This window comes from Anopheles bellator, chromosome 2 (assembly GCF_943735745.2).
Source record: "Anopheles bellator chromosome 2, idAnoBellAS_SP24_06.2, whole genome shotgun sequence".
Classification (NCBI taxonomy): domain Eukaryota; kingdom Metazoa; phylum Arthropoda; class Insecta; order Diptera; family Culicidae; genus Anopheles; species Anopheles bellator.
Window position 1 is genome coordinate 84385060 of NC_071286.1, and position 11238 is coordinate 84396297.

The following is an 11238-nucleotide window of genomic DNA, read 5'->3' on the forward strand; positions in this document are numbered from 1 at the left end:
CGTGGTTTAAAACACCAGTAACAGCAGAAGTACGAAGCAGTGTCGCACGCTTTTGAAGCAGCCCTTTCGGAGCAGTTTTTTGCAGTGGTACGTTGAAATACTTAAGTTGCGATTTTTATCCCAAGTCCGCCCGGTCTGCTCAACGATTTGCTCTCCCATCTCTTTCCCGCAGTGCGGCCGCCAGCATCGCATCGCAGCAATCTGGGCGTCGCTGGGCAGGATTAAAATCTGCTAGTCCTTTTTTGCGTTGGCGACAACTCGCCCTCGCGCGGATGCTGCCCATTGCCTGGGACACTCGAGGGCTCGTGTTTCCAAGAGACATATCGAACAAGAAAACACCACCACCCACTACTACCGCAACGTAGTGGGAAAAGTGTGCGTGCGTGCCAGTGTGTGTGCGTTATCTCAGTGTGTATCCCCGTCTGTGCGGTGGTGTGTGCTTTGGCCATCGCGGCCCGGAGAGCACTCGGGGATCGAAGCAGCTGTCGAAGCTTCATTTTGTGGCAAAAGTTCGCCGCGGAAGGAAGCCGAGCCAAGCGAGCGCAACTCGTTTCCTGTGCCCAGCTACGGAAGCCCCGCGCCGTCGTGTGAGTCCTGTGTGAGACAATCCATTACAGCCTTTGGCCAACACAGTCAAGGTCAGTGCGCGGCTTCAGGTGCATTCGGTGAACAAACGAGAGGCTCAACGCAACGCCAGATTCAAAATGGCCCTCCGTGTGGTTGGTTTGATGATGCGCCAGGAGCTGGCCGCGCTCGCCGGCAAGCCAGCGGGGCGCTTGTTTAGCACGAGCCGCGGTCCGCACTGTGCCAAGGTGCTGGGCCACTCTCCCAATGCCCACCTCAACAAGGGGCTCCTGGAACGGTACACGCGCCTCAAGTACGACCCCAAGTACGTCCAGGCCACGTACGTTTGGATCGATGGGACGGGCGAAAACGTCCGCCTGAAGGATCGCGTGCTGGACTATGTTCCCACGAAGCCGGAGGATGTGCCGAGCTGGCAGTACGACGGAAGTTCCACGTATCAGGCACTCGGTGGAAACTCGGACATGAAGCTGGTTCCGCGGGCACTCTACCGCGATCCGTTCAAGGCGGGACCGAACGATGTGATCGTCCTGTGCGACACCTACCAGCCGGACGGTAAACCGACCGCCTCGAATCACCGGGCCGCCATGCAAGACGCCTACAACCGCACGAAGGATCTGGAACCGTGGTTCGGTATTGAGCAGGAGTACACCTTCCTCGACGTCGACGGGCGTCCGTTGGGATGGCCGGTCGGTGGTTTCCCGGGACCGCAGGGGCCGTACTATTGTGCGGTTGGCGCGCAGAACGTCGTGGCGCGTGATATTGCCGAAGCGCATGCCGTCGCCTGTTTGTACGCAGGCGTACAGTTCGCCGGTACCAACGCCGAGGTCATGCCCGCGCAGTGGGAGTACCAGGTGGGGCCGGCGCTGGGTATGAAGTGCGCCGACGACCTGTGGCTTTCGCGCTACATTCTTTGGCGCATCGCCGAGGATTACGGCGTGGTCGTGACGTTCGATCCGAAGCCGATGGAGGGCAACTGGAACGGGGCCGGTGGGCACTGCAATTTCTCCACCAAACCGATGCGGGCCGAGGGCGGCATCAAGGCAATCGAGCAGGCCATCGAGAAGCTGTCGAAGAAGCACGACAAACATATCAAGGCGTACGATCCGCGCGGAGGCAAGGACAACGAGCGCCGTCTGGTCGGTCGGCTCGAGACCTCCTCGATCGATAAGTTCAGCTGGGGCGTAGCGGATCGTGGCACGTCGGTGCGCATTCCGCGCGGTGTCGCGGATGCCAAGAAGGGCTACCTCGAGGATCGGCGCCCGAGCTCCAACTGCGATCCGTACAGCGTCTGTAACGCGATCCTCACGACGTGCTTGGTGGAGTAGAATAGCGATCGACAAGTACCTCTCCACCGCGCTGCCACAATCGCTGTGGGTAGAATCCGTGCAGTTTGTTCAGTTTTAGTAACTGCCACGAAGAGCATGTATACGTTACGTTTTTATTACCGCTTCAGGTCGTTCTATCGTTTTATGCTAGGAACGCTTCCGGCGTGTAACACGCAATGACCGCAGGTGATTATTTTTAATAGTGCAATCGATGGACTGATCACTTTTGGTGAGGCAAAGAGCCCCGACCGGACCGCATTGGCGGGTCATTTTATCAGCTTTTACGAAGATATTGTTCTGTAGCGACAGATGTTGGGAGGAAAAGTTTTGAATGATTGCCGGGCCCTACGGCTGGCTGGTAACAACCGCCGAAGGGAATTTTAAGAAGCACTCGCTTCCTTCGCTTGTTTTTAAGTTTATTTGAGGAAAGTGCATTTTAGGGAACGTTCTACTTTATATGATAAACGGAGAAGATTTTTAGAAAGACTCAATGGGCCGTACAAGTGGCTGGATTGCGTGGTTCAATGTTGAAAGTTTACCGGTGAAGGCCTTTCGATTGTGCAAAAGAATGTTTGAATGTGTGCGAAAGAGAGAGAGAGAGAAATTAAAAGATTAAAGTTCACTGTAGATGTTTAGTTACTTGTTGTTTTAGCGTGTAAGTCCAGTTGAATGTTAAGCTTATATCAGAAGACTAGAAACTATCCGCCAAGCCGAGCGGCCGAGCCGAGACATTGCCCAAATGTTTATCCGGAGATCAAACAAAATATCACGATCAAGTAAGAAGAATTCAAATAAAACAAAAATCATAGCCGAAGCACCAGTCGTTCATGTTTAGTTCGTTGAAAGAAAATGAAAAAGAAAAATGGGACATCCCTCAAGCCGTCTGCCCGATGGCGCTGGTCCGCGGGTAGTTATTTTTAAATTCCTGACCCCACAATACACCGCATCGTCACCCGCGCGCCTAGGGAATTCCGGCTGCTCGAAGGAACGGACATGGTCCTAACGACAACTTTCGACAACGCCAAACAGTGGGGTGGCCACTCTAACCCTTATCGATCGACCTTAGGCAAGATCGTGTTTTCGAAACCCACGACTGCCAAAACTTGTTTATGTTTCGTGAAATAAAAATCAGCCGCGTTGTCCTTCGGGTTGTCAATCAAAGAGGGGGCGGCCGAACGAAATGCCGAAGCCCCGGGAATCCAGACGTCACTTTCGCCTGCCAAAATGGTTTCACCGTTTGATGGACGCTGATGAAATAACAATTTGCGTTTGGCCGTTCAGCTTACGTAAGCTCATTATGCTGAGGTCCGCGTTCTTCGAAAGAGGTGCTTCGAAGGCCCCGGGGCAACAGCAGTGAAAGGTTTTACACTCACCAGCGGCCAACGACCCAGGGCGGTACGATAATAAAAATAAATTGCAACACCGGACACACTGTGAATTAGTTGGTTATGTAGCTTTGAAGGTCTTCGGTTCGGGGGCCTCAAACGCGTTGCCATAGGTTCGGACACTTCGGAAGAACTCGTTACTCATTGCGCTAGACACATCGCTTCCGTTATGCGCGTGTTGCGAGTGGAAAGTGGCAGGGTTTGTAATGGCAGACACGCGCTATCGACACGTTCTATAAAGTATTAAATTTATTCCAAAATATTTCCATAACATCATTCGAAAGGCAGCTCTCGCCGAGCGTTTGCTATGCAGAAGGTGTAAACGCATCGGGAATGGGTTTTTGCTGCCCCAACGTTTTTAACCTTGCGCCTCTTCCTTACGCGGCCACGAACGGCGAAGAGACGATGAGTCAGGCCCAAGGGGGCAAAGCGTGAGCGGGACAAAGCAAACGGAACAGATTGTGTGTCTGTGTAACCGGGAACCGTGGGCAAGTCGAACACGCGCCGATCAGATGATTCCACGGCGAAGGAAGTGTGTTTATTTGCGCGGCCACCGGCGGAATACCGCGTGGCGTGCGCGCAACACGCGCAACCCGCGAAGCGCATGTGTCGGTGACTTGGCCCGCTCGTTGTGTGCGGATGGGAGTGTTTCACGAGGCATATGGCAAAAAAAGGAAAATACTAAAGCGAACAACGAAACATCGTACCATCCTCGCTAGTTTGGCGCGGACAGCTGATTGGGAAGTGGCTAAAGTTCGCAGTCCACACTCCGCGGACTTTCGCTTCCATTCGCTGCTATCTGCCCGTTTGAGCCGAATTTGCCGCATCCGCGGCGCATAGAGACGAGTGACGACACAAACGCGTCCCTGGTGCCCGTAGCGTATTATCAGCTGCTGCTGGAAATTATCTATCGAAGTGTTTTTAAACGAAATACTCACGAAACACTGGTACAGTGACGAGACGTTCGAAAAGGGGTTCCGTTCGAAACATTCTTTATCTACGCAACACGTTTCTTCGGTTACTGTGCGCCAAACAATGGGGGAAGCTGTTTCTGGTGTTCCCAATACGCATCCCCCTAATGAACAACACATCAAACATTTGTCTTTCGACCAGCTTTTCGGTCGGAAAAAATGAAAACAACCCACTCCGAGACGCTCCGCAGGCGAGGACGCGTCCGGCCACAGGCGTGTTGCCGAATGTAGGTTAATCTGTCTAAAATATCCTACACCTCGGGCCAGTGACTGTGCTGTGTTTGTCGTCGTGACCCTTACGAGTAGAAATAGACCGAAATCCTTCCTATTCCCAGTCATTTTTTTCATCGAACGGCGTTACGCTATTGTGGCGTTGACATTGGCACAAATGAAGCGATGATTGCAAAGACAATGATCGATCGATAAGAGCAGCATATTTTCGATGGGCTACCAACTTGACAATAACAAGGCGATCTTGAACTTTTGAACTCTTTTCAGCTCATTCGATGAGCTGTTTTTCCTTCGTTGTTTTCGCTTCGGTCGGTCGTTTTCGTTATCATGTTTGTTTTCCATTCTTTCTGGCGTCATATTTTCCCGAACGCGGTGGCTAATTTTAGATTTCAAATCCGTCCTTTAATGGTTGGTATATTAACTTCATACGTTAGAACTCATTCAACGCATACTGAGCTTGTTTCCTTCTCTGTCAAACAACACACTGGCCCCTTTTCGGACGGTTTTTTTTTTCGTTGGCGTCTCGTCGGCGTAGCTTACTCTGTTGAGGTATTTTCTGAGCCGGTTCAATTTTCAGTATTTGCATCTCGCCCCAGCCGAATAACCGGTTTTTCTGGTTGGCCCACAAAGTTTGTGCCTTTCGTTTCTTTGTTGCTAAATTATTGGCGGGGCTTCAATTTGTGCGGTGCTCTGGACTTAGTGCCTTGTTACCGACGCCTCGATGTTCTACGCGAGAATTCCTGTCTATTTTTATTACGCATCTAAAATTGCCAATCAATCATCATCTGGAAACTGTAGACATGGGCGGCGTAGTAAAATAGTTGTTTAACATTTCAAGCGAGTTCCCGACGGACGTCCGACGGCGAATGGAGACACAAATAAGCTGCGCCACACTTCGGGCCCTTCGTTGTCGTTCCTTGTACCGCAGGCTCCAATGTACCCACCGAAATGAAGGTGTTAAGTGGCAAACTTTCACACAAATAGTTTGAAAATTGCGCTCAAATATTTAACCCATCACAACAGAAGGTGTTAATTTACTGTCCACATTTGTTGATCTCCTGCAACCTGACCATGACCGTGATAGTTTGCCGACTGTTGCCAATTCAAACAACTTCTGGCGCTTCGACATCAACGATGAATCGCTCATCGCGATCTTCAAGTTATCGCCGCGATCAGCAATGGGTTTCTTGCTCTTCCTTTCGCGCGTGGCTGATGTCTCGCCAGCCATACGATTTCCCTTTTTATGACCTCGCCAGCAACCGATGGCTGAGGGATCTCCCGGCCCGGGAGTATCATACCCTGCGATTGATTGTTTACTTATATGCCCCATCATCGCAGACGTTATCATCTCGAAGCATACCCGTTTCATGTGTAGATTTTTCGAAAAAAAACATGCAAAATAAAAGTTAGGTACAAGAAGCTTCGATAGCGTCCGTCAGCCATCCATTCTACTCATCTCCTGGCTGGGATGTTTGCTTCGTAGCGATCGAGCGATGGAGTAAGGCGATAGAGGGGCCCAGCTACTGGCGCGTTTGGCGTAAATGAACGCAAACTCGACAACAAAACGAACGCACAAACGGGCCTGATACGAGCCTGGGCACGACAATCGGGTTCGATTATGACAGTCGATTTCGATTGCGAAGCGAATGTTCGATGCAAAGATTCATCTTTCAAGGGCCCCGTGTTGCCGTGGTCAACTGCTGATTACGCGACGTTCGTGGCGATGATGACGCTGAGCGATGAGGTACTCATCAATCGCATCTAAGCCATGTCCGGCCGGGACAGCAATCGGGTTAGAAACGCTTGTTTTGCACGGTTCGCGTAATTCCACGCCGCTTGTGTGCGAAATATGCAGTCGGTAAGCCATCAAAGTTCGTACAAGTGCTTCGCGAACCATAACACAGACTACGAGTTGGCTACCGTGTGAGGAACCTCCGTTTACTTCTGGGAAACACTTTACTAATCTGATCTGTAATCTCGCTCTACACTGGGAGCCAACTTATTGCAAATGAATGGACTGGAGGTATTCAGTATAAAGTCCTTCAGTCCTTCAAATCGATTCGAAGTCGAAAAGCCGTCCTTGCTAGACCCAGAGTTCTTTGGAAATCACGTTCAAAAGCTGTTTTCAACGCCCGCTACTAAACGGTTACTAATTAACCGACAAAGAGAGTCGCGTGCCGCGTGCAGCTTCCCTCGAAGGCACGCCATCCTAATTAGCGGTCCGTTGAACGTCGACTGGCGGCGGCGGTTCTTAGGGGCAGGGCTTCGATGGAACACAGTCGTCTAGACTTCTGTCTGGTTGTGACCAGATAGTCAACCGTGGAGCACGCAGGATGCGCTAGAAGAAAAGACGACGAACGACGAAAACGTGAGCAACACGTTTTTCCCTCGGTCCGGAAACGTGTGCGAGGATGTCCTTTCCCATCTGCCGCTATTATTTCCTTTTCCGAAAGGAAAACACGGTTTCTGCTCAATGTTTAAAACGTGAGGCAATTTAGAACCCTTCTCACTTGCTTCGAGGACACAGGACGTGTGACGTCTTCCTTGCGTAAACCAGACATTTATCTCCCATTGCACTTATCGGTGCTGGACACACATGATCTCTGCTGGACTGGGACGTCGCTTTGGCCACGGGCAGTAGTTTGGAGCTAGGTGAACTGAGCTACTAATCGGGTGACCTCGACGGCCGGTTTCATCATTTCCATAGACACGCATTCGTTAGGCCTGTTGCTTGGCAACCCATTCGAATCTCAGCAAGCCTCCAAAAGCAAATAGAAAGTACCTTTAGGCTGACCAGACAGATAGAACCGTTAGGTTTTACATATTAGAGGAAAAAAATCCGCCATTGGAACGACTTTTATTGCAGTCGATTTGACCTATTTCGGTCAGTTTGGCGTCGGTGTTTCGGTTAGTGCAATAAACAACCAGCTGATACGCTTCGATGTCTAATAAAACACTCCGTCGGTAAGATAATTTGTACATTCGTCTCTCTCGTCTTGACCGCTTTGAGTCATAAAAGGATTGATCATGTTCTGAAAAAATCATCCATAGTCAGTGAAATCCGGTTTTAATCTGTCGTCCCTTGTTAAGTCCTTATTGAGCGAACTTTCATGTCGTTTGGGTCCCGCTTCTTTTTTGGGGAGAATCTATTTTGCTCTTTAGCTACAATCTCTTTTCCTTCTGTTAGATAATTTGCCGGAAAGTAGCTTCCCTGCCTGGAAACAGAGGCTATTTCGCTGTGCTAGTGACGGCAGCAAATGACAGAAGATCAGTTCGGTCGTATCAGTTTCGATACGAGTCCGACTGAACACTGAATGGTGACTGTCAAAACAATGTCTCGCACTAATTAAACACTTTTCGGTTTGCGCTGATAAACAACTGCTACGCGAGCGGAGCATAATTGAAGCGAATGATTAAGAATGACGTAAGGGGTTTCTAGGAACGGACACCGTTCTTTCAGCAATAATATCGATGGCGCATTACAGTACCTTGGCTTGCGTTACGAATAGCCTTGAAGACGGTTAGATATAAAAACATCGAATTGGTATTTTAAAACCGGTTGGATGCAAACGCTGCGAAAGTTGCCGGTTCAATAGAAGAGACAAATTCTTCATTTCGAATGATAGATGTGAGCTATAATTATTTGATCATGAATAAATTTATTATAATTTTATATTAATTATTTTCGAGGTACGTAGACGGACTTCAGTAAAATGATTGTGAAAGAAGTGTTAAAAAGCACTGCTCCAGACAAGGTTGTAGCTTCTCGCGGGACATCATAAACGTAAACAGGGGGACCAATAAAGGCCGACAGCCCTGAACGCCTCTTTCCGCGCATATTTTTTCTCAATCGGCCAAGGTCACCACCAACACAATCACAAGCGCACACAAGAGCGCCGATAACGCGAAACAAAGAATCCGGCGCTGTTCAAGGTGCAGCAACAACAAATCGCCACCAGAAAGCCGCCATTTCACACCAACACCAACCAAAATGACCGAACCGCCACAGCTGTGTAGCTAGCAATGTGTATTGTGTATCGCAATCCGAGAAATTGTAAACAACCCTTTACTAGCACGCCTCTGAGCAATGTTCAATCAAAACAAAGTAGACACCCGTTGCTAAGGTGCTGAGAATCGATTTTCTGTTTCATAAAAAATAGGGTGAGTATGGATTCATCGAGAAGGGCTCAAGCCGCAAGCAGCTGATTTCGAAAAGCCACCGAAGTTCTAATGAGTTCAATGAACCGTTGCCAAATGTGCCCGGTCAGCTGATAGTTAGTAAATGGAATGTAGGTTTCATTCATGATAAAGGCAAAAAAACCATCCCTCTATCGGCCGCCGGAAAGGTTATGGCCGCGTGCGCCTGAAATCCGAAACGAAACCGACGACGGTCCCGATAAAATTGAGCCATAAAAATGTCGTAAAACACAGAACTGCCGAAAACCGACCCCGGCAAATGGGGACCGGGAAGTTTCGGACAAAACAAAACAAATATTGGGCGCGTAAACATTCATTTTTTGCTCGTTAAAATCGCTTCCGATTAGTAGCGTGTGCCACGATCGTCTTGCAGGGGGGTTGTCCGGGGTGTCACATTTTACGGTCAATCAGGAAATATACGGCACCGACGACGGTTTACGACCTCCGCGGCCGAGACCACCGACCGATCGTGAGTATGCTAATTAGTAACTAACTGCTCCGGGGGTGATCAATTTTGAATGCGGCCGTTACTCATGAAAGCCGCCGTTTGCGCCCAATTAACAACAATATGGTAGCGGACTGGATGCTTTGGATCGTTCAGTTAGAATGGCTGCCTTTTTTATTTGGACAATTATCACCGAGAAGTGGTATTTTAATGCCGTTTATCCTCGCCGCTATGCGATTGATTTCATGTCGGCTTTTTTCGGCATGTTTGGAGAGACACTCTGGTGACCACATAAGAGGGTGCGCTACGTTGGCGAACGTGCTTAACAAACTCGTTTTTGTCTTCCTTGGCTCTGAGACTGAGCATGATCAGTGAACTGGATGACCTTCAAGCCAAAGATCACGCCACCGTTCGAACCAAGTCGGAACGACAAAAAATCCGACATTGGACAGCATAACTTCGTCCGGAGAGGATGCTTCCATGTCTGTGTTGTCAACACAGGCGTCTGTGGGCCAACTTTTAAAACCCTAAAAACAAACCTACCGCATGGGCATGCGAGCTGAGAGCCGATGGTTCCCGCAGTACTGTTCGTTATTGAACGGCACTAAAAATAATCGTATTACATAACGCCGCATTTACGCACAGCCCGCGATCACACACCTTCCGAGGGTGTCCGGAGACGCGAAGGAGACAGGCAACCCGGCACAAAAACCCGCATCGTCGTCATGCACTTCCAGAGTTTTTGCTTTTTTGAGTTTTTGCCAAAAACAGAATTACCAACTACGGGAAACGATGAAGATGCCGAGCCTCTTTTTTGCGATACATCGGCCATCGTAGGTTTGCAGATGAATGTTTTTTGTGCAAAAATGAATAAGCGTCACTTTAAAAGGTGACCTAACGTTAAAACGAACGATATGTTGAAACCAACTGTTCAGCTCGGAGCACTATGCAACTGATAACGATAAATGGGCTGTTTGGCTAGCCACTTGAAAACCACTTGGCGAGGACAGCCTGGTTACGCTTCAAACACATCACTCAGCCTTGGGCAAGCGTCAGAGAGCGATAGAAAAGTTTCCATATATTGGCGTTAAACGCACGAAAAAATCCTGTAAAATAACGATATAAGTCGTGAGACTCATTTGAAGACAATCAGCACTCCACAAATAGTCTCAAAATCAAAACATCGTAATCGTAACCATTGTCACAATGGCCCGCTCCAAGATTTAATATCAGCTCACACTTGGGCCGCCATTGGCCACTGCCCTCGTGTTGCACATTGTTTGCATGTTTCTTTTTCGCATTTCCGTTGCGCTGCCTTGGCTAAGGTCGCTGACCACATCGTCAGATGGCGCCGAGGACGGCGCACAGAAATGGGACTTCTTTACTCTTGGGCCCTTCACTTGGGATGATCGGTATATTTAAAAAGAAAACATGATCGGAGTGATCAAGCAAACGGTGGTCGTTTTACAATAAAACAGCCATCAACAGCTTAACCCTGAACAGTGTCTTTACCCCGCCCGGTGGTGCATTGCCTCTATTCGATGGCGCAGATTCCCGGCATTGTTCACAAATACTCGGGATGATCTTTCGAAACTACTGTCAGAGTTAAGTGTGGCCTCGATCTTCCTCCCTTTCGAAGGGTCATTCATCTCAGGGGTTGATAACGCTGAAGTACTTTCAACGCTTGGGCCACGAACTATTGATTAGTTTTATCGTTCATTAATCCGGCGTTAGTTGAGAATGTGTCTTTTCTCCTTTTCCTTTAAAATACACCAACTTCTCGCAAAAAGAAAACCAACAATTCCGAGGAAAGTAATTCCACCCAATGACCCTGAACACCCCGATTGAGGTCGATGTTACGCGTTGGAGAACTTTTCTTTCGTAGACGGCGGCAGCACGCCTACAGAAAGTTCATTTCTCGAAAACGGCCAAATGTCTAGAATATTATGAATTGAGCGACAGCCATAAAAATGCTGCCCATAATTGATTTAGGTGCCGACACGGAACTGGGGCTCCGTTTGCCCATAAGAAACACATGACCAATTCAATATACTTTTAGCAGAAATCTGTTACCATACTGAAAGTATTTTTTGGTGATC

General features: G+C 48.9%; 1 protein-coding gene across 1 annotated transcript; it reads left to right on the plus strand.

Moving 5' to 3' along the window:
• Positions 1-23: 23 nt before the first annotated feature.
• On the plus strand, positions 24-2717 carry LOC131210021 (glutamine synthetase 1, mitochondrial). Its single transcript, XM_058203205.1, has 2 exons — positions 24-87; positions 173-2717. Exon 2 carries the CDS (start codon positions 705-707, stop codon positions 1908-1910), a length of 1206 nt encoding a protein of 401 aa, XP_058059188.1. The 5' UTR covers positions 24-87; positions 173-704; the 3' UTR covers positions 1911-2717.
• Positions 2718-11238: the final 8521 nt, after the last annotated feature.

Bases quoted from the DNA above. Each gene is read 5' to 3' on its own strand.
- LOC131210021 (XM_058203205.1), top strand. From the start codon at position 705: ATGGCCCTCCGTGTGGTTGGTTTGATGATGCGCCAGGAGCTGGCCGCG.